At 41.1% G+C, this 23,686-nt stretch overlaps 2 protein-coding genes across 4 annotated transcripts in view; both read right to left on the minus strand.

Annotated features, from left to right (window-relative positions):
* LOC149140176 (DNA/RNA polymerases superfamily protein) overlaps positions 1-23,686 on the minus strand; it is a 341,649-nt gene that overhangs the window by 247,249 nt on the left and 70,714 nt on the right. The window lies entirely within an intron of this gene.
* Positions 9,448-10,102, minus strand: LOC149140178 (uncharacterized). Its single transcript, XM_089448408.1, has 2 exons — positions 9,760-10,102; positions 9,448-9,645 (listed from the first exon to the last, which is right to left on the minus strand). The coding sequence occupies exons 1-2, from the start codon at positions 10,100-10,102 to the stop codon at positions 9,455-9,457; spliced, it is 534 nt and encodes a 177-aa protein (XP_089304534.1). The 3' UTR covers positions 9,448-9,454.

Below are 23,686 nucleotides of genomic sequence, written 5' to 3' on the forward strand. Positions count from 1 at the left end.
ACTTGTTGTTCAATTGTTGTTCAATTGATCTCCTGTTGTTCAATTGTTGTTCAATTGACCCCCTGCTGTTCAATTGTTGTTCAATTGACCCCCTGCTGTTCAATTGTTGTTCAATTGATCTCCTATTGTTCAATTGTTGTTCAATTGACCTCCTGCGTCATTTGTTGTTCAATTGTTGTTCAATTGACCTCCTGTTGTTCAATTAAAAAACAATCTTGTTCATACTCAGATAATCTTCTTAGATCCGCCGAGTGTCCTTTTGAATTGTTATCTGAATCACTGTCAAACACAGGTCCTAACCTTTCAATAAATAACCCAATCAACAGAATGTTCGACCTTCGGCTTCCTTCTTCTTCCGCTAGACCTTCGGCTTCCTTCTTTGCTCGCTCGACCTTCGGCTTCCTCTTTCGTGCATTTGACCTTTGGCTTCCTTCTTTCCCGTTGCTCAACCTGTGGCTTTCTTCTTTCCACTGTTCGGCCCTCGCCTTTGTTCTTTTCTCTGTCTCGCTCAACCTTCGTCTTACTTTCACGTTCACGAGTTGTGAACTCTCCTTCTTCTCTCTGTAATCGATGGCCAAGATTCATACCTCAAGTGAAGCGTTTCAACTTGTATATATATATGACTTTTGTCAAAAAATGAAATGACCCGTTCATTGGTGGAGGGGCCGACTTGTGCATGAGGTGGTATATTAAAATATATCATAGGGCCTTTTGTTAATATTCACAAGGACCACATGGAGGTTCCACATGCCACATTATTAATCGCAATCGCAATTATTTGAAATCCCGCAATCGCAACTCTTAACATCACCGATGTAACATGTGACCTCGTAGCGGATGCGATATTTAATAAACCATTTTTTTTTAATGAGTCTGTCGAGTCCACACCTCTATCGCAATCTGCGGTTTGACAGCCCTTTGAAACTTGCGATACTGTTGATGGATGTGATATGATATTGAATTGTATTGCAATGGTGCAGCGGGTCCATAATGATATCGCAATCACAGTTTTCAAGTGGCATTCCTTTGTGATACATAACTTCCAATGCGGATGCGATATTTCATTAAGGCGTGTTGTAATGGGACCTCGGGTCCGTAACCCATATTGCAATCAGGGGTTTGAGCAGTGTATATATAACTTAATAGAGTCGCCGATAAGTTTTCTGTCGATATTATATATTGTCGAAAGGGTTCCCATGGTTTATTACTTCCTCCGATATGGCTCTTACTCTTGGCATATGCGATAGATCTGCATTGTCTTGGCTTGTCGCTCTTATGGTTTCCGATGAATTCTTCCTGCTCCTGTTGCTTCATGGATCTACTATGCTTGGCTTCACATCATTATTTACTATCCAGAATATTGCCATATTGACATCAATGACAACCTAGATTAACAAATAAAACTCGGTTAGAAGGTTCCAAAAGTCATGGATCAAGCCAAATCTAATCTTAGCCGTTGATTAGAGATTTAATCTCGGTCGTTGAAGGGTCATTTAGAAGATACACCAGAGTGATCAGTCATTCGTTTTGCTAGAGCGGGGTTGCTAAGCAAAGTCGAATCAATGATCAGCAGCGAGGGGCAGTGAGTATTGGACAGAGAGGCAGAGACAGTGCCGAGAGACCAGTGCAGAGGCAGGAAGCAAGAAGCAACAGCCAGAGCAGGCCACGCAGAGCCCAGCAGAGACAGCGCAGAGGCCAGAGGGACTGCGTCATCCATGTAGAGGGCTACAGGAGTGACGTAGAGGGTCCCCGAGGCTACGCAGTGCCTCAGAGGGATGATGCAGAGGGGTTTGGGGCTGACGCAGAGGGGTTTGGGGCTGACATAGAGGCCAGAAGGGCTAGTGCAGAGCGTCAAAGTTGCTGGAAAGGGTTTCGTGGGATAGGTTTTCTGAATAGAGAGGTATTGCTGCCGAATATTTTTCTCTATCGGGTGATCCAGTTTGGCACCCACCTGTACTCAAGGAAATATTGCATAATAATATACCCTCAGAATAGTTGCATCGGTTTTCCCGCATTGGGTTTTTCCGGGGATATTTGTCCAAAAATAACGGTGTCACTTGTGTGTTTGTTTTCTTTCAGCTGTTGATCTGTAGATGTTATGACTGTATTGTGTTTATTTCTGTATTTAAATATTTTAAATAACTTGTTCGAATTTAACAAGTAGAAGAAATAAACCAGCAGAATACATATTAAATTTTTAACGGATAGACTTAGAAATTTCAACATGGTATCAGAGGGTGGTTGCAGATCATAGGAGAGCTGAAGGCATTAGCGAAGCATAGCATTTGCAGCGGAATCAGTTGTCCCGAGTGACAGATTTGATCCTTGCAAAAAGCGACAGAGGAAGGGTTGACGCAGAAGGACTGCGTCATCATTCCGAGCCAAAGAGAGGCCGGCGCAGAGGCTAAGGAGGGCAGAAACAAGCTCACGCAGAGACCAGGATGGTTGACGCAGTTGGTTGAGGTAGTTGTTTTGCCAGTGTCGGGATTGCGTAGAGCCAAGAGGCTCAGTCCTTCAGATGCTGGGGCGTAGGAAGTTGTGGGTAGTTTGCGGGAGCAAAGCTGGTGGGGTACTATGGTCAGAACAGTACCTAATAGGGCAAAACCAAGGTAGAGGGAGTTGCTACCGAGGCGGATTTCTAGCCAAGGAATCCAGATCAGTGTTGTTGTTGCACAGATGATCGGAGAAGGGCAACTTGATGATTGGAAAAAGGATTTCCAAGAGGGAAATTGGGACTCAGAGGGAATCTAGCAGAGAACTTCCAGACGGGAAGTAGAGAGACTCAGCAGAAGTCGAACAGAGAACTTCTAGGCGGGAAGTAGAGAGACTCGGAGGAGTCGACAAAGAAGAGCAGAGAGATGGTCGTAAATGGGCTGAGGGATCAGGATTCAGATTTGCTGCAATAGGGGTTCCTTGAGGAGTAGGAATTTTCACATGGTATCAAAGCATTGATTTTGAAACAAGAAGAGCAGATCCAGAGCTAAGCAGAGAGGCCAACAGCTGCATTTGGCAGCAATTTGAATCCCCTTGAAGGGATTGCGTAGTCCTTTGTTGATTTGGGGTAGCAGCAGATGTGCTCTAGCCATGAAAATTAGTGGAGAGACTAAAGCACATGAGATCTCCAAGACCCAAAAATGGTTTGGGCAGATTCAAACCAGTTTGGGAGATATTAAAATAATTAATATTTTTAATGGAGTTCCTAAGTCTAAGCTTAGGGAAAATAAAATATTAATGGGTATTAATATAAAATTGGGTTAGAAGGTTCCAAAAGTCATGGATCAAGCCAAATATAATCTTAGCCGTTGTTAGAGATTTAATCTCGGTCATTGAAGGACCAACAGAAAAAGTATAAGAGGAGGCTTGAGGGTCAGTTGGAAGATACACCAGAGTGATCAATCATTCATTTTGCTAGAGCGGGGTTGCTAAGCAAAGTCGAATCAATGATCAGCAGCGAGGGGCAGTGAATACTAGACAGAGAGGTAGAGACAGTGTCGAGAGACCAGCGCAGAGGTAGGAAGCGAAACGCAGCAACCAGAGCAGGCCACGCAGAGCCCAGCAGAGACAGCGTAGAGGCCAAAGGGACTGTGTCATCCACGCAGAGGACTGCAGGAGTGACACAAAGGGTCCCAAAGGCTGCGCAGTGCCACAGAGGGCTGACGCAGAGGCTAGAAGGGCCAGCGTAGAGCTTCAGAGTTGCTGGAGAGGGTTTCGTGGGGCAGGTTTTCTAAATACCTGTTTCCGAATAGAGAGGTATCGCTGCCGAATATTTTTCTATGTCGGGTGATCCAATTTGGCACCTTGTTGTACTCAAGGAAATACTGCATAATAATATACCCTCATAATAGCTGCACCAGTTTTCCCGCAACGGGTTTTTCTGGGGACATCTGTCCAAAAATAACAGTGTCACTTGTGTGTTTGCTTTCTTTCAGTTGTTGATCTATAGATGTTGTGATTGTATTGTGTTTATTTCGGTATTTAAATGTTTTAAATAACTTGTTCAAATTTAACAAGTAGAAGAAATAAACCAACAGAATACAGATTAGATTTCTAACGGATAGACTTAGAAATTTCAACATCCTTGCTGAGAAGCAAAGATTCAGAGGAAATCTCTCTCTGAGAGAGTCTACAGAGAGGTACAATTTCCGAATCGTGGGCTTGTAGAGGCAGAGAGAGTGACATAGAGCCTTAGCGTAGTGCTTGAAGGGCGTAGTTTCTATCGGGGCAAAAATTCGTCGGAAAAAAGCAAAAACACATAAAGGGGGAATTTTCTCCTTATAGAACTTTTCACCAGAAGTTCGAATATCTCACTTGCTAAGCTACTGAGCAGTGACTAGAGGAGTCAGTTCGACAGTTGGGTGAGATGGCATCGCATGGGCTCAGAGATCAGGACAAGTTGGAAGGTGCTTCCAACTATGTCATATGGAAGACCTAAATCTTAGTTGTTCTAGAAGAATATGATCTTGAAGCCTACGTGAAAAGTGTTGTAATTGTTCCTGCTGACAACGATCAAAAGAAGAAGTACAAGGCTGAGCAAGGGAAGGCGAAGAGGCTCATTCTCAATGGACTTCGAGATTATGTGGTCTCACACTTGCAGGGCAAGGATACAGCCCAAGAGATATGGGAAGTTGTGTCTTCTTTGTATGAAGGCTCTTCCAAACAGCAGAAGATGTACCTAGAATAGAAGTTGCAGCAGACACTGAAGCAGAAGGGAGAAGGGGTTAACTCCTATCTTCAACGTCTTCAGGATACCACAAATCATCTTGTTGCAGTGGGGTCCACTCCTCAGTCAACCGCGATGGTGAGGATAACCCTGAATGGAGTCTCGAATGAATGGCAAGTCTTCGTCCAAAGCATATTAGGCAAAGAAAGACTACCTTCATGGGAGGAGATGTGGGCAGCTCTTCAACAAGAAGAATTAAGGGGGGGCCTAGTTAAGGTCAACCTCAATAGCAACAGTGGGAGTGGCACGAAGACTAACAAGGAGGAGGAGAACGCAGCGCTAGCATCAAAGGGACAACAGAAGCAGATGCGGAAGAATGACATTTCGAAGGTGAAATGTTTGAGTTGTGGCGAGATGGGCCACTATGCATCCCAATGTCCTTTGAAGAAAAAGGATAAGGATGAGAAACATGATCCTGAGGTTGCTCCAGCAAAGATTGACGAAGATGAGTTTGCCATGAGTGCCCACGCATCTCCAGGAGGGAAATGGGGCGAGATTGAGTTGTAGTCGGGAGGACTACATGTGGGCAAGATCCTTGAAGAGTCCACCTCTTAGATCAATTCCTTGCTACAGGAGCCCAAGGTTCAGCAGTAGCTAGATGAACTTAGTGTCAGATAATGCAGTGGATTGTCTGGAGAGACAGATGCAGTAGTTGGAGACAAGAGACTAATCAGCGTAGAGCAAGGTTGGCAGCAGTGCAAATGGCACAGTGCAGAAGTCAGCAGCAACGCAGAAGATTCAGAGGGTCAGAGACTAGTAGCAGTCAGATTCCAACATTCATGGTATTATGTTGAACACAGTTAAGTTCAGTTAATTTTGGATGTTTTCAGTTGCTTCTCTCAACAACTAGGTTGCAGTATGAATGTAGTGTTAACAGTGGTAGTGTTAACAACATAGCAGATGCAGTATTTGAGAGGGAGTTGTAGTACAGATGCAGCAGTGCCAGTGCCAGTGTCATGGGCAGCAGTACAATAGCAATAGCAACACACTATTGGTGGCAGCAACAGTACAGAAAGGAGGTGCTTTAAAGACAGAGCAACATGCAGGTGGACATTGTTGCTAGAGCACTTTCCTCGCTAAGAGGGAGTGTTAGTTTTTGGTAGCATTGGAAGTGCTCTAGCCTTGAAAATTGGTGGAGAGGCTAAGGCACATGAGTTCTAAAGAACCCAGAAACCGTTTGGTGAAATTCCACCCATATTGTATTTTATTAAAATAATTAACATTTTTAATGGGGTTCCCAAGTCTAAACTTAGGGAAATTAAAATATTAATGGGTATTAATAAAAATATGGGTGAGAATGATCTAGAAAGTGGATCAAGTCATGTTTTAATCTTAGCCATTGATTAGAGACTTAATCTCGGTCATTGAAGTCTCAACAGGAAAAGTATTAGGAGGCTTGGGGTTCATTTAGAAACACACACAGAGATTAAGGAAATTGATTTTTTGAGGTGAGAAGTTCTCAAGAGAAAATCGATTGGGCAGATCTTGCAGTAGAGGGGCGGTGAGAAGCCGTGAGAAGGACTTTCCGGAGAATACAAGGCAAAGAGAGGACAGAAAGACATCCAAAGGAGGGTTGACGTTGGCCTACGCAGTGCTGACGCAAAGGCAGCGTCGTTAGAGAGGGGAAGTCAAGTTTCTGTAGAGGGAATTTGAAGTTCAGCTGTCAGAAGCTAGGGTGTGAGACTGGAGGCAAGAAAGTCAAATTCTCAGCCAGCAGAAGATCCATAGCAGAGAGGCAGTTTAATACCGAGGAGGGGTGACGCAGAAGTTGCCCAGGGTGACGTAGTTAGACGGAGAGGCCATCTGAAGGTGATGCGACACCTCCCAAAGCTAAGGATCAGTCATTGATTCTCCAGTGACATGATGAGATTATTTCACCAGTCTTTTGTCCAGTATTTTATTTGTAAAGGATTGCTAGTTGAGCATCCTAGAATTGTATTCAAAATTTTCTCCTGCATAATAATAAACCCTCAAAGTTGTTGCACCGGTTTTCCCACATTGGGTTTTTTTGAGGACTATTTGTCCAAAAATCACTGTGTCCTATGTATCTTATTCTTTGCTCAGTTTTTTGTTTCATGTAATCAAATTTAAAGTAGTGTAGGTTGCAGAAGTAGTTTACTTCAGTATTTAGAAGAATAACTTGATGAATGTAATTAAAATCAAGTAGGTGAAGTAGACTCAGATTTGTTGCAATAGGGGTTCCCTGAGGAGTAGGAATTTTCACATTATTCACATGCCACCTATTGATCGAAGGATGTACCAAGGACCTGTCTTTCCCCTTAGGGGTCGAGAACACCTAATAGGAATGCCTATTAGCCACTCCTACCTCGGGAGGTAACACTATTACGTGATCAAAGCCCCAAATTTGGAAGAGAAGCCCTGTATGAAGTATCAATTTTCCCTTGATTAACAACCTTGGTTCACTTGGATGCACTAATGATTAATTGTACCTAATGGTGAAGATGCAGCATTGGACAATGTGTGTGATTGGCAGGTGGTGTTCATCATGGGTTGGGCAACTTAACTAGGGCCCAGTCCACTAAAGGAGCGTATGACACCCTACAACTGAAGCATTGAGAGCCATGTGACTCCTATCTATGAAGATTCCTTCAACCCAGAATCCCTACTTCAGCAACTGATTAAACATCTCCTATTTGTTAATTGTTGAAACAAATTTTTTATTGCTTTCTACAGCAAATATCGAAGCTAACACACTGCAACCTACACCAATTAATTAATATGCCCAAAACAAGAATAGAACAATAGAGAAAGATACAACACAAGTGACAGTTATTTTTGGACAAATGTCCCAGGAACCAACAAAAATTACAAAAACAAAAAAAACAATGTGGGAAAACCGGTGCAGCAGATCTGAGAGTTTTATTATTAAGCTGAATTATTTATGAATACAATCTCTGGATGCCCTTTCAACAATCCAGTTACAGAGAAAATCACTTAGCAGAAGAAACTGGCAAGATTACCTCACTCTACGCCAGTGTTGATAATATCGGTATCGGGAAAATATCGGCGAGGGTCCGGAAAATATCTTATCGGAAATATCGGCGAAAATATCGGCAAAATATCGGCAAGCATAAAAAATGCATAATATATTAATTTTTTTCAGATTTCTAAACATATAAAGCAATAACAACATGAACTAAACACATTGGCACATAAATATGAAGAAAACACTGATATATATGATGTCAAATAGAAATGATACATCAAACTTCAAAGGCGATACCAAATCCTGCTGATCCCTGATAGTGATAATTGTCCAATCAAGGACTCAAACAAAAATTAAAATAACATCACATCCTGCTGATCCCTGATAGTGATAATTGTCCAATCAAGGACTCAAACAAAACAACATCACATATATAAAAGTTTAAAAGTATTTCATCATCATGAGTTATAAACTTATATGTAGCAAAAGTTGCAAAACAAATAAAACTAGCAGCTATCTATCTGAGACCATTGGCCTCTCCCTAGCAGCTTTCTTTCTGTCTTGTTTAGCAATTGCTTCACGAGCTTTTTGTATAACCTCTGCACTAGAAACCATACAAGGCATCACATCTGCTGCATCATATGCAGAGAGTTTAGCCAGATGGTATTTCAATCGTGTAATCCCTCCTGACATCTTGGTCCCACACAAGTTGCATGATATATATGCCTGATTTGCCCCACCAACAGCCTCCCCATACTCCCAAAATGGGTCCAAGGCTTTTGGCATATTTGACATTTGTAGTGAACTAATTCAAACCTAGGGCACAAAAAAAACAAAAAATTGGCATTAAATGAGTATAACTATACAGTGCCCAGCGAACACTCAAGAAACTATTTTAATTTTTAAAGCAACATCTTCATGTTCAGAATTTAAACAACAAAAGCAAGCATAAAAAATGCATAATATATTCATTTTTTTCAGATTTTTAAACATATAAAGCAATAACAACATGAAATAAAGTTTAAACACATTGGCACATAAATATGAAGAAAACACTGATATATATGATGTCAAATAGAAATGATATATCAAAGGCGATACCAAATCGTGCTAATCCCTGATAATTGTCCATTCAAGGACTCAAATGTGGAGAACCAATACAAAATAACATCACATATAATAATAAAAGTATCTCATCATCATGAGTTACATGTAGCATAACAAATAAAACTAGCAGCTATCTATCTACTGCCCTCTCCCCCTTTTACGGGAAAACATGATGGGTTGTTTGTCAGGCCTGCCCCTAGTAGTAGAAGGCCCTGACACTGCCTCTGTACCTAATGTCAAATAATGAGTGATAGGCATGGAGCTATGCTCTCCTATATCTATAGCAGATGGTGTTGATGCTGATGCTCCCGCAGTGTCCTCCTCCAGCTCCTCCTGCTCCTCCTCTAAGTGCTGCTGCTCCTCTGACTCCGAGTCCTCCTCTTGCTGCCCCTGCTCTAATGGATCATCTGCCACTGGCTCCTCCAACCATGAAGGTGACTCCTCCAATATGGGCTCCTGAGACTCCACCCTCCACGGAGACAATACATCAATATTGTCTAAGGAAATGGCATCTGGATCCACTGGTGATTCTATTTGCCTCACTCGAAGTCGGATGTTGTAATGCACATACACCAAATCGTTGAGGCGTGCAAACTCCAACCTGTAAGAGTGTCAAAAAAAGTAATGAGTCTTGACTCTTGACTCTTGACACTTGAAGGTCATAGATTAAAAATTAAAAATTACAATAAGTGTAATTGCTCAACTGAAGGCTTGAGTTCAAAGTTATACCTGTTGCGCTTTTTGGCGTGTATTTTCTCAAATACACTCCAATTGCGCTCACACCCTGAAGAGCTACATGTTTGACTCAAGATTCGTATAGCCAAATTTTGCAAATTTGGTACCCTTGCACCATAGCTTCGCCACCAAAGATCTACAACAAAATAATGAAATAAAAAATTCAAAAACTTAAAAGTTAAAAGTTAAAAGTTAAAACATAATTAAATTCAAATTTCTAATTTCTAATGAGTGATGACTTGTCACTTACGTGGCATGAAGAGGGCCCTTTCCTTAATGGCATCATCAAAGCCAAATAGGCCAACACAATCCTGATAACTATGTATCTCGCGGCTGATTTTGCGACGAAGCTCAGAATCAGGTACCATCCTCTCAATACAGGAATGGAGCCCTTCCATCACCTCGCCATCAAAACGAAATTTGCATTTGTATGCAAATGCAGGGTTGAGGAAGAGTGTTGCTGCATGAATGGGTCGATGAAGCATCCCTGTCCACCGACTATCGATCACATCCCATAACATCATCTGCCTATTAAGGCCAGCAGAACCCTTGTCTGCATAATAGGAACGAATGGCCTCCTTGGCCCTATCCATGCCCTCATACAAATAAGGCATTGCAAGCTTCTCTCCATCCACCAATCTAAGAACCTTTACTATAGGTTCGCTAACTGCACATGCTTCTTGTACTCCACGCCAAAATGTCTCAGAGTACACCATTTTTTCAATGGCTATCCCATCAGGTCTCTTGCTGTATCTACAACCACGCCAATCATCAGACACAAACATTTGCTTCAACTCGTACTGACATCGAAGCAAAGACTGAAGAGTAATAAAGGTTGTGGCAAAACGTGTGATGGCAGGACGCTGCAACTCCTTGTTTCTAGTGAACCTCCTCATAAGGCTAAGAACAAAAGCATGGTTATAAATAAACTTGGGGATGCTCCTAGCCATATCAACTGCCTCCTTGATGAAGGAGAGTTTCCCCATATCCTCAAGCAACAAATCAAGACAATGCGCTGCACATGGAGTCCAGAACAATGTGGGATGCCTCTCCATAAGCATTCTGCCGGCAGACACATAATTAGCTGCATTGTCTGTTACGACTTGCACCACATTCTGCACACCAATCTCCTGAATGAACCCATCTAACAACTCACATATCGTTGCTGCATCTTTGATATGTTCTGATGCATCCAACGATTTAATAAACATGGTACCTTTAGGACAATGTACCAAGAAATTTAGAAGGGTCCTACCCTTCCTATCTGTCCAACCATCAGACATCACTGTGCATCCAGTGACTTCCCATGTCTGTTTCAACTCCGCCAATCTAGAGTTGATGTCCTGTTTTTCTGCTTGAAGAATTGGCCCCCGCAACTCCTCATATGTGGCACTTTTGTACCCTGGGCCCACAACAGCAATAGCATCACACATTGGTTGCCAAAATGGATTGGTTTTTGTGATGCTGAGAGGTAAGTCACTCCAAATACACCTCCCCATGACTCTATCTGCTTCTTCCTTCTTTTTTTTATAAAGCGATTTTATGCCAGGTTGTGCTCCAGCTCCTGTTCGTGGAACAAAAAATGATGACCTCGCATTCACACTAGCAGTAGCGCTAGCATGTGATGGTGTGCCAGTTGTGGAGCCCCTCCCACTAGGGCCAGTAGGGCCACTACCCTGAACATCAAAATCAGGAGAAGATATCCCAAAAGATCTACCTGCACGTTCAGCTTTGTTTCTTTCCGCCTCTTCCTTCTTTCTGTCCTTTTCTTCAATTGCCTCAAGAGCTTTTCGTATAAGCTCCGGACTAGAAACTTTACAAATGCCAACATCATGTCCAGGGAGTCTAGCAAGATGGTATTTCAGTCGTGTAACCCCACCTGTCATCTTGTCCCCACACAATTTGCATGAAAGATATGCATGATTTGTCCCACCATCAGGGATCCCATACTCCCAAAATGGGTCCAAGTTTTTTGGCATATTTGTATTTTGTAGTGGGCTAACTCAAAAGGAAACCTACAGCACCAAAAAAAATTTGGAATTAGTAACTTAATAAGTTATTAAGTAATATATAACCCTTGTTTTTTTAATATATAAATTTATAAAATTCTGAAGAAAAGCTCAGATCGAACTACCCAGAAGAAATGTCAAGCATAAAATCAAAATTCTGGGCAATAAAACACTGCAGACCTGGGCCCATAGACTGAAGTTCTCAAGGGAATCGAACTGCATCATTTGAAGATTTAAAAGTCTAGAAATTAAGCATTTACAAGGCCGAAATCCTTATGTTAATGAGCGAGGTTCCGAGATCAAGTATTGAAGTCTGAAATCTATATTAAAATCTGAACAGTATCTCATTTCAGAAATCTGAGAACTTCAGGAGTCTGTACATTTTTATGGTTAATCAATTCAAGGAATAGAATATCTCATTATGGACTAAAAGAAGCCTTTTTCAAGCCCGCATAAAATTTACTTGTTGACTGATCAGGACCGAATTGTTTGAAAGCCTTATAAGCCTAGCTGAAAGGTCAAAAATTTGAAGCCACAGTCTCTTATGAAAAGGTACCAAGACTTCTGTTGAGAAAGGACAAAAATCTATGCACATATATGATATATGTATAAGAAATAGGCCTCAATAGTCACATAAAGCCGACCTGGAAGGACCATATGATCAAGATCTACATGCATTTTGGAATGGGTGTCTAGAAAGAGTAAAAGAAGACTTTTCTGCGTTTTCTACCATCAAGCAAGTAGTCTATATCAATATAAAGAGGAGTATATCTAAAGAGCTGTAGCAGTTCCTTCTTGGAAACCTCTACTACAAGTAAAGAGAAGCAAGTATCAATATCACTCTTTATGTTTTAGTCAACTAACAATGTGTATGCAGTTTGCAACAAGCTCAATAGAATACCAAAACAAAGGTATGTGTAACTTGTTCATTTGTAAAGAACGTGATTCTTAGAAAATTAGTTGATTAACTCCTAGATAGTACATATGAAAAATCTCACTTGCTTCCGCTTGTCTAGGATTTGTAAATAGTTAGAGATATATGAACAAGAATAAATTATTGGTCTTTGTCAAATATATATGTCGTAGACAGTCTTGGAATAAGTTAGGAATCTGAGCGGCTGAGCCAAAATAGTGTTAGATGGTGGCTCTTGAACGGTGAACCATTGTATAATACATAGAAGCGGAAAGAAGATGCCATTTGGAAGTTCTAAAGAGATTGGAATGTTGAAGAAGTTGTGCCATAGGGTCATCGACCGCATTTTGAATAAGAATCTATCCGGCCAGTATATAGACTCTAAACTTTAAAGTATTAAACCCTCCGCAGCCAAAGTATTAACGCTGGGGCATACGCATACCTGTAAAGTTGTAAACCGAAACCCTCCGCAGCCACCGTTCGAACTTCGTAGCGTCTCCAGGCTCCAGCTCTCACGAAAGTTCGAAACATAAATGGCTCATTTAGGGCCTAAACCCATTTTATAAAGGCTGCCGGCGATTTTTATGGTCGTCTCGCGATATTTGATAAAATATCGCCGAAATCTCGTGCATATCGCGATAAATTCGAAAATAGCAAATATCGCGATTTTTTCGGGGCGAAATTTCGGCTCGCCAAAAATATCGCGATATTTGCGAATATCGCCGATATTTCGGCGATATTATCAACACTGCTCTACGCTGCAAGTCTCGTCTGATCCGGCAGCTGAACTGCAAGTTCCCTGGCTACTTTTGTGTTGCCCCTGCGTCAGCCTCTAAGTCAATGCGACAGCGCAACTGAGAATCGATCTACCTTCAGAAGCCTTTTCCAGCCCTCCCGGCTCAGAAACGTCAGCTCCTTCAGCAAATTCGGACCTCTGCGCTACTCTGTGTGGGGCTTGCATGAGCCCTCCTGGCTCTGCATCACCCTCTCTACCCTCTACGTTGCCTCCTCTGTGTGTCTCTCTGCCTCTCTGCTGAGTATTCTTGGCTCCGGAGAAGATCCTCAAGCCAAACTTCCTCTGCCCCTCTCTATACAAGCTCACTATCGAAATTCTCTCGGCAACTGCTCTGCTTCAGAAAATTGAACTTTTGAACTCTCTTTGTGTCTTTCCAAGTGACCCTCAAACCTCCTTAAATAATCTCCTCGTTTACATTCAACGGCCTAGATTAGAAGCTAATCAATGGCTAAGATCATTTATGCTTGATCCTCGTCTTCTTCTAGAAGTTACACCCACAATTTATATTAAAACCCTTTAATTATTTTACTTTCCTAAGTTTAGACTTAGGGTCCCATTAAAAATAATTAATTATTTTAATAAAACTGCTTCTGGGTGGAATTTCCCAAAACGCTTTCTGGGTTCTTTGGAATACATGCGCCCAAGCCTCCCTACAAAATTTGAGACTCAAAGCACATCCGATGCTACCAGAAATCAACACTATCACTTGCAGAGCATCATTATATTCCATGGGCACCTACAGCACCCCAGCAATCTACGCTTTGGCCCACATTATTCATGAGATTATGCACTTGGATCAGCATGCCCCTAGCTAGCTTAGCAGTACATATAGGTTGTGGCAGCTGATCCAAGGCTCAGATGAGGTTTTTCTCACCCCTTGAGACATGGGAGGGTTAGCACCATACTTTGAACCCTCCATGTTGGAGCAGGACCAGCTTATTCTATTGGCAGGAGACCCATGAGACCTATTTTGTGCCACAAGCACAAAACTGGGGCCCACGGGATGATTTGCATGGAGATTGAGAGGCCAACCCCTAGACCATGATTTATGGAGCGTTCTACACTTGACTTAGCATTGGAGGAGCCCAACGCTTGCCCTAAAAGGGCCTACATGTTGGAATTTCTAAGTTTAACCCGTTATAAATTCTTCTTGTACTATCTGATTTATTTCTTCCTACTTGTTCAATTACTTAGCAAGTTATTTACCATGTAAATACTGAAAATAAACACAAGTGCAGTATCAACATCTACAGATCATCAACTGAACATAAACAAGCGCACAAGTGACACCGTTATTTTTGGACCAATGTCCCTAGAAAAACCCAATGCAGGAAAATCAGTGCAGCTATTCAAAGGGTTTTATTATTATGCAGTTTTCAGAATACAACCAGGGTGCCAGAAATGGCTCACCCAACAGAGAATGCCATCGGCAGTAGTAACTCTCACTTGGAGACAGATATTCCGGCTGATAAATCATCGGATGAACGATCCCACAACAACAATTGCAGCTTCTGCTGCTCTGCGTCACTCTGATAGGGACTGCGTCACCCTATCTGGCTCACCAACTCCCAGTCTATCCCACGAAATCCTCCAGCGCTGCCTCTAGGCCCTGCGTCAGCTCCGCTAGCCTCTACGTCAGCTCCTGGAGCCTTTGCATCAGCTCCTGGAGCCTTTGCGTCAACCCCTAGACCCTCTGTGTCTCACACGCTAGCCTCTCTAGCTCTGCGCAGCTCCTAGCTGCCTCTGCGTAGCCTCCAACTGCCTCTGCGTCAACCTCACTGGGCTCTGCGCTGCCTCTCTGGTACCAACTCTACCTCTCTGCTATGTATTCACTGCCCCTCAGTTGCAACTCAGATCACTCACTCGATTTCCTCAGCAAACCCTGCCCCAGAAAATCGAATTCTTGATCTCCCTTGGTGTGTTTTCCAACTGACCCTCAAGCCTCCTCTTATACTTTTCTCGTTGGTCCATAAACAGCCGAGATTAAATCTCTAATCAACGACTAAGATTAGATTTGGCTTGATCCATGACTTTTGGACCCTTCTAACCCAGTTTTATATTAATACCCATTAATATTTTATTTTTCCTAAGTTTAGATTTAGGAACTCCATTAAAAATATTAATTATTTTAATATCTCCCAAATGGTTAGAATTTGCCCAAACCATTTTTGGGTCTTGGAGATCTCATGCGCTTTAGCCTCTCCACTAATTTTCATGGCTAGAGCACATCCGATGCTGCCCCAAATCAACAATACACAGGCATGACATCAGCGTTTTGGCCTCTTTTGTGGGCTAACTTTTATGTTTTGCATTGCCAATGAGGTTGGCTTGTAACCTCACTTAGTATCAAGCCCATTATTTTACAATTTGAGGGGCTATGAGGCTAAATTAGAGATCATAAGACATGTATAAATAAGAGAGAGATCATTTGATCCTCTCATCATCATCACACTTGGAGAATTCGTACCCTCTTTAGAAGAATTTGGACTTGTTTCTTTGTTGGCTATTGAAGCATCTTGGATGCATTTCGATGTTTGGAAGCTAATTCGATTTTATCTTTGGAGCTACTTCTTGGATAATGGATAAATATACTACAAGTTGTCTTGTAAGTGCTTAATGTTGATGAAATTTCCCATTGAAATTGCCTTATGTATGGAATTGTTGCTTCTAGAATATGTTAAATTGTGCCCTATTTGTTGATAATTAATTTTTGAAAGGCTTTCTAGCTAAGTATTACATATGTTATTCATTGTATGACATGTAATGAATGTTCCTAGTGGAGAAATTCCTTAAACTCTCCATCAAACTCTATTCTCTTTTGAAGTGAGTAAAATTGTAAATGCTAGAACTTGGTAACTAGCACATCGATTTTTAGCCTCCTTAGGAAAGCTTTAGCTCATCTTAAGCCTCCTAGACTCCATATGCCCAAAAGACAAGGTACTAATCCAAGTCCTTATTGGTCAACATTACTTTCCCTCCATAAAATGTTCTCTTAAAATTTTGGTCCTCTAAAGGTAGGACGTCTAACTAGGGCTTAGAGTTAATTTCCTTGGGAGAGGTGTTGTGGGAATCTAAGAGCCTAAACATCAAGCCTAGGGCCTCGGATACTTGACCTCCAAGTTTGGTGGGCATCCACTTAGATTTCGTCCATAAAATCTCTTGCCCTAGGGATTGCCTTAAGAGGGAAACCCTAGCTATTCTTCCTCAACCTGGGGACTTCTTTGAAGGTTGTATGAATTTAGTACTTGTTGAAGTATATCATAAGAAGCCTTTTCTCCTCATTGCCTTCATCTCGAGAGTACCCAGATCCATGCAAATCTGCGAAACCCTAGGTCTTGCGCATTTCTTTCCTAGGTCTCTTGTAGAAAGTGAATTGCTTCTTGAAGCTTTGTGCCTTAAACTTGAGCCTTTCTTTGAGAGATTCTAGCCTATCAACTAATATCGTAACCATAGAATACCTTTCATAGGTGATTACATCCTACCGAGACTCCTCCCATCAGTGAAAGTCTATAAAGAGTGAGAGACCTTGATTGTGGTGACACTGGGCCATTGTCCCATTGTTAACACTTAGTCTAGCTATTTGTCTGGTAGGGCATCCCTCTCCAAGGCCTGCTATATTTTTTGGTAACACAAAAGATGAAAACCTAATTTCTTGCGCATACTCCATTCTCTCGTCTCATCCAACAATAAATTCTTGCAATCATGTCAAGTGAATTTGAAACAAAGATGAAATGGCTTCTATTCAGCATATGTTCGACTAAAGTGTATTGTTTTCTTACCAGAGTTCCCAAACAGAGATATTAGTGATACTCTTACTCATTGTCAGATTAGCAACTTCTTCTCTACTACCAAGAGTTCTTTCACCTTGGGATGCTAGCAGGGATTCAACCCTTGCTCCCACCTCAACTTTGGCTTCTTCTCCAAAACCTAGCAAAAACATTTATAGGCCACCACAGATACCTCTTCAGGAGCCTATCAAACTAAAACATTCTCCAAGGGACAACATCAAACAAGTATTTTAAAGAAGATGTTCCCATTCTTGGCTCTCGGGAATCTCCTTATCACTTACAGAGTACTCCTCATCCGTAGGACCTTAGAGAAACTAATGTTGTTGCAATCGACATAGGGATAAAATGGGCAAGGGTCAAGAAAGTAAAAAAAATCGTAAAAATCAGGAAAATATCAGCAAAAACATCAACGAAATTTAAAAAAAAAAAAATACAAAAATTTAAAAAGCCAAAAAAAGCCAACTCAAATCACCCAACAATTTTTTCACTTGTTTCCTAATTTTTTTGCAATATTAACGATTAAATGGTGATTTTTCCAATACTGAAAAAATCGCCAATTTTTATGGTTGCTTTTTTCAGCTCGGCTGAATAATCGCGACATCACAATCCTTTCGCGATTTTATTTTATGTTTGCAACACCGACGGATACCTCTTCTGGGGCCCATCAGTCCAAAACATTCTCTAGGGGGCATTATCAGACAATTTTTTAAGGCACACTTTGCCATTCTAGGTTCAAAAGACTCTTCTTATTACTTATAGTCAATTCGCCATTCCCATCCCACGATCCAAGATCCAATCTGGGTGCTCCTAAGGTTTAATATTCGTGCCTCTAACTGGTAACCGGTAACTTGTAAGACTCTACTACATTGTGATTGTAATTATTGTTTACTCCCTTAGATATGTAGAGTTTCATTATCATTCTTCATATCTATGTTTTCTTTCAAATTATTGGGTATTGTGTACCTTACTACCTAACCACAACATCTTTAGTAAGTATTAGACACGTTGTACATGAGTTATTTTGTGTAGTGTTGAAAAGTCAACATTGGCAAAAAAATCAACGAGGGTTCTAAAAACATCGTTTTGGAAAATTCGGCGAAAAACTTGTAAAACAGCAACAAACATTAAAAAATGCAGAATATATTCATTTTTTTTCAGATTTTTAAACATATAAAGCAACAACATCATCAAATAAACACATTGGCACATAAATATGAAGAAAGCACTGATATATATGATGTAGTGGATGTCAAATAAAAATGATACATCAAAGGCGATACTAAAGCCTATTGATCCCTGATAATTGTCCAATCAAGGACTCAAATGTGGAGAACCAATACAAAATACATATATAAATGTATCTCATCATCATGAGTTACATGTACAATGGCGAAAAGAAACAAAACTACCCGCTAGTTATCTGAGATTAGTGCCCTCTCCCCCTTTTATGGGAAAAAAGGATGGGTTATTTGCCAAACTTGCCCCTAACAATAGAAGGCACTAACCTTGCACAAATGTCAAACAATGACTAATGGGTATGCAACTGTACTCTCTTATATCTATAGAAGGTGGCGCTGATGCTACCACATTCTCTTCCTCCTCCTGCTCCTCCTCTGAGTCCTCCTCCTCTTGCTGCCACCATTGTACTACTATTGGTTCCTCCTCTAACCATACAGGTGACTCCATGATGGGAAGCTCAAACTCCACCCTCCACTTAAACAATACATCAATATTGTCTAAGGAAATGGCATCCACATTCGGTGTTTTCTCCATTTGCTTCATCCATAGTCGGATATTCAAATGGACATACAACAAGTCATTGAGGCATGAGAACTCCAATAAGAGTGACAAAAAAATAATGAGTCTTAACTCTTGAGGGTCATAAATTACAATAAATGTAATTGCTCAATTGAAGTTCAAAGTTATAACCTGTTGCACTTCTTTGAGTGTATTTTCTCAAATACACTCCAATTGTGCTCACACCCTGAAGCGCTACAGGTCTGACTAAGGATTTTAATGGCGAATTTCTGTAAATTTGGTGCCCTTGCACCATAACTTTGCCACCAAACATCTACAACAAAATAAAGAAAAGTTAAAACATAATTAAACTTTCAAATAAAAAATAATTGATTTAAAAAATCTATAATTCTAAATTAGTAAATTCTAATGAGTCGTGACTTTTCACTTACATGGCATGAAGGTGGTCCTTTCACAAATAGCAACATCAAAGCCAAATAGTCCCAATACCATCTCGATACATCTCTATCTCGCGATTGATTTTACTGTGAAGCTCAGGATTAGGTTCTATCCTATGAAGACAAGTATGGAGCCCTTCCATCACCAAAATCAAAGTTACAATTGTACGAAAATGAGAGGTTGAGGAAAAGTGTTGTTGCATGAATGGGTCGATGAAGCATCTTTGTCCATTGACTATCAATCACATCCCATAACATCATCTATTTATTAAACCCAGTGGAACCCTTATCTTCATAATAAGCTCAAATAGTCTCTTTGGCCCTATCCATCGAATCATACAAATAAACCATTGCAAGCTTATTGCTATCTACCAATCTCAGAACCTTTACTACATGTTCAGTAACTGAGCACACTTCTTCTACTCCTTGCCAAAAGGAGTCAATGTACACCAATTTAGCAATGGCTCTCCCATCCTCTCTCCTATTGTATCTACAATCACGCCACTCATCACAAACAAACATTTGCTTCAACTCAAACTGACATTGAAGCAAAGACTGAAGAGTAATGAAGTTGGTGGCAAAACGTGTGATTGCAGGACGTCGCAACTCCCTGTTTCTGGTGCATCTCCTCATGAGGCTAAGAACAAAAGCATGGTTATATATGAACTTGGGGATGCTCCTAGCCATATCAATCACCTCCTTGATGAAGGAGAGTTTCCCCATATCCTCAAGTATTAAATCAATACAATGTGCAACGCATGGAGTCCAAAACAATGAGAGGTAATTGTCCATAAGCATCCTACCAACAGCGACACAATTAGCTACATTATTTGTTATGATTTGCAACACATATCAATGTTGCATATTTTATGATGCATCCATTGATTTAATAAATATGGTACCTCTAGGACAATGTACCAAGAAATTTAGAAGGGTCATATCCTTCCTATCAGTCTAGCCATCAGACATCATTGTGCATCCAAATGCCTCCCATGACTGCTTCAACTCCGCCAATCTACACTTGATGTCTTTCTGCTTGAAGGATTGGCCCCACAATTCTCATAGCAGCTTTGTACCCTGGGCCCACAATAGAAATAGCATCACACATTGGTTGTCGAAAAGGATTGTTTTTGGTGATGTTAAGAGCTAAGTCACTCCTAAAAAAGACACCTTCCCATAACCCTATCTGCTTCTTGCTTCTCCCTTTTTTTATCACTAGTTTTTTTTAAGCTTGTGCTCCAAATCCAATTCACGGAACAAAAAATGATGACCTCTCAGTAGGTGAAGCTGTGGAGCCCCTCCCACTACCCTCAAGCTTAGTCTTAGAGGTACATAGCCCTAAATATATGCCTACACGTTCGGCCTTGTTTACAGCTACCTCTTCTCTCTCTTTGTCCTTTGCATAAATTGCATCATGTGCAACTCTCATAATCTCTGGGCTAGATTTAGAACAAAACCCAACATCATGTCCAGGGATTTTATCCACGTGGTATTTCAGTCGACAAATATCTCCTATCATATGCAGCCCACACAATTTGCAATTCAGCATTTGTTGGTTTGTCCCACCTTCAAGGTCCCCATATAGCCAAAATGGGTCAAAGGGCTTTGGCATATTTGCAGTGCAAATATTTAATGAACAGCTTCAAAATTCAATCCTAGGGCACCAAAAAAACAAAAAAATGGCATTAAACCCCCACTACACAAAAAATAATATCCGCATTTAAAAAACAATTTTTTACAAATTTAAATTAGATTTTTTGCAATGAAAAATGGCAATAAAAGAGTGCATAAAAAAGTTAAAAATAAAAATCAAGCTTCTTGTCCAAATATGGAAAAAAAACCTTGCATTGGTTCATGGGCATGAAAATCATAGCAAATGACAACAATAAGAATAAGGAAAATGTTGGTAGGCAAGGAGGCAAGCCACCATATGCCTAAATGTATGGAAAAAATCATTAACACGTGGGTATTTAAGAACATACTTGTGAATGTAAGAAGAGAAATTTGTTTGGCTTATTTGGCAAATGATATTGAACCTTTGATCCACAAAAAATTCTTTGTTGCATTTTCGTCAATTGGTCCCTCTTGAATCCATTTTCTCATTTTGAAAATCTCACCACTAAAATTCTTATTGCAGCAACTCGAAATTATTCTTCTAATTGTTAATTAATTTAACAATTTATTTGCTATGGAAAATACTAAATAAATCACACTGCAACCTTCACAAATAAAACTACGGAAAATAAAGCATTGGAAACTGAGAAATATTCTAGCGCAAAAAATTAACACAATTATTTCTGGACAATTGTCACCGGAAAAACCCAACTTGGGAAAACCGGTGCAGCGATTGAGGGTTTTTATTACTAAGCAGCAGTGAAATTCTGAGTACAATCTATGGATGCCCAACTGGCAATCCAAACAGCAAGAAAATCTACCCAAAATTATCTAAGGGAATTTCCCTTCCTCCACAAGCAACCTCGACACAACTTCTCTTCAGAAACTCGTCCTCCTAGGCCCCTCACGTTGGCTTCTGCGTGGTGCTTGCACAGACCCTTGGATGTCTAGCCCGGAACTACCTCTGACTAAGTCATTCTGCCTAACTCTGTTGAGGAAAACTATTCTCTGACCTTCTAGAAGACTTTCCAAGCCTCTGTAAGCTGAATCCAATTTTCCCTCAACTAAATCGAATTGCCCTCTGAAGTTGACTGCGCAATCCTCTGTGTTGCCTCACTGGGAATAGCTCGGCCTCTTGTTGTCGCCTCTCCAGATCTGGAAAACTTCCTTCGAATCATTGTCCCTACCCCTCTCAGTCTTTGCTTCCCTCTTGCTCGAATTCTTTCGGCTACTGCCTCTGGAAAGTTGAACTGCCCAAGGAAATTGAACTCTTCAAGTGTGTCATCCATCTACCCATCGACTTCTTATAATCTTCTGTTGGACTTCCAACGGCCAAGATTAAAACTTAATCAAGGGCCTAGATTAATTCCCTGTCGATCCGTGTGAATTTCTAGATGATTCACACCTTATCTCAATTAATTTTGATTAATTAACCCCTTTTCCTAAGTCTAGACTTGGGAAATAATTAAAAATAAGCTAACAATCTAATTGAGACACTTCTAGGTGGAATTTCTATAAACGATTTCTAGGTTATGGAGAACCCTTGTGTTTTAGTCTCTCCACAAAGTTTCGAGACTAGTACACCTCTGATGCTACATAAACTAACACTCCCTCTTAGCGAGGAAAGTGTTCTCTCTAGTGTTGCCTACTCTACCACAACACCCTGCCTTTGTACCACCCTTTGTCGCACTGCTGATGTCTGGGTACTTCCCACCAACCACTACGGAATTCTTATGTTGCATTTGTGTTGATGTTGACATTGCCATACTGCTGCCAACCTTGCATCTGCACTGCAACTCCCTCTCATATGTTGTTGCTGCAATTGCAACCACTGCAACTGAGAAGCATCCTAAATATTGAATCAACTGTGTTTAGTATGATGCATTTGTCTCCTGAGTCCTGACTGTTACTAGCATCTGCACAATCCACTGAAGAATCTGCATTGTTGATGACTCTGTTAATGAGCCTCCTACTCTGCTGCGAACTCTGCACTGCACTCCTCAGCGCCTAACTACTACTAGTCTGCAATTGTCACCTGGGAATCTCACTGCATCACTGACACTGATCCATCCTGCTACTGAATATTGTGGGCCCTTGTAGCAAGGTAATGATCTATGAGGAGGACACCTCAATGGACCCTGCCCATGTCTGCATTGCTCTCGAACTAAAGCTCTAGATCGCCTCACCTCTCTCCCGAAGGTATAGTTGTGAACATAGCAAAATCTTCCTCCAACCTGGAGGATAGCTTATCGATCTCAGCGAATACTGCTCCCTAGTCGTGCTTCACCTTCTTGTCCTTCTTCCTGAGAAGACACTATGTACTGTAGTGGCTAAGCTCACCACACCCGAAGCACTTTACAATTTACCTTTAACAGGTCCTCCTTTTTCTTCTTTTCCCCTTGTCCCTGACTGGGACCCTTAGATGCTATGGCCACATTTTCTTCTTCCTTTTCACCCTTCACGACCTTGCTGCTACTACCACGATGGTACTCTTTACTAGAGCCTACCTCAAATCCTGCTACTATAGATCATACCACATCCTGTCCCATTTAGGCAATGTGTCTCTGCCCAAGATACTTTGGACAAACACCTGCCAGTCATCTGAGACACTATTCAATGCCAATTGTACAACCTCTATGGGTTGGGGTGCCTCCCCAACGGCTAATAGTTGATCTCGAACTCCCTAAATCTTGGTGAGGAAGCCATCTATGCTCTCACCCTTCTGCATCCTTATGCTCCTCAGCTTCTCTTGGAGAAACATCTTCCGCTGCTTGGAAGAACTCTAAAATAGCTCAAAGAGAGCATCCCACATCTCCTTGGTCATACCTTTGTCTGCCACATGTGAGACTAGATGATATCAAA

The sequence above is a fragment of the Pinus tabuliformis genome, chromosome X (genome assembly GCF_031772625.1).
Source record: "Pinus tabuliformis cultivar Carrire ecotype Pingquan chromosome X, CPIR1, whole genome shotgun sequence".
NCBI lineage: Eukaryota > Viridiplantae > Streptophyta > Pinopsida > Pinales > Pinaceae > Pinus > Pinus tabuliformis.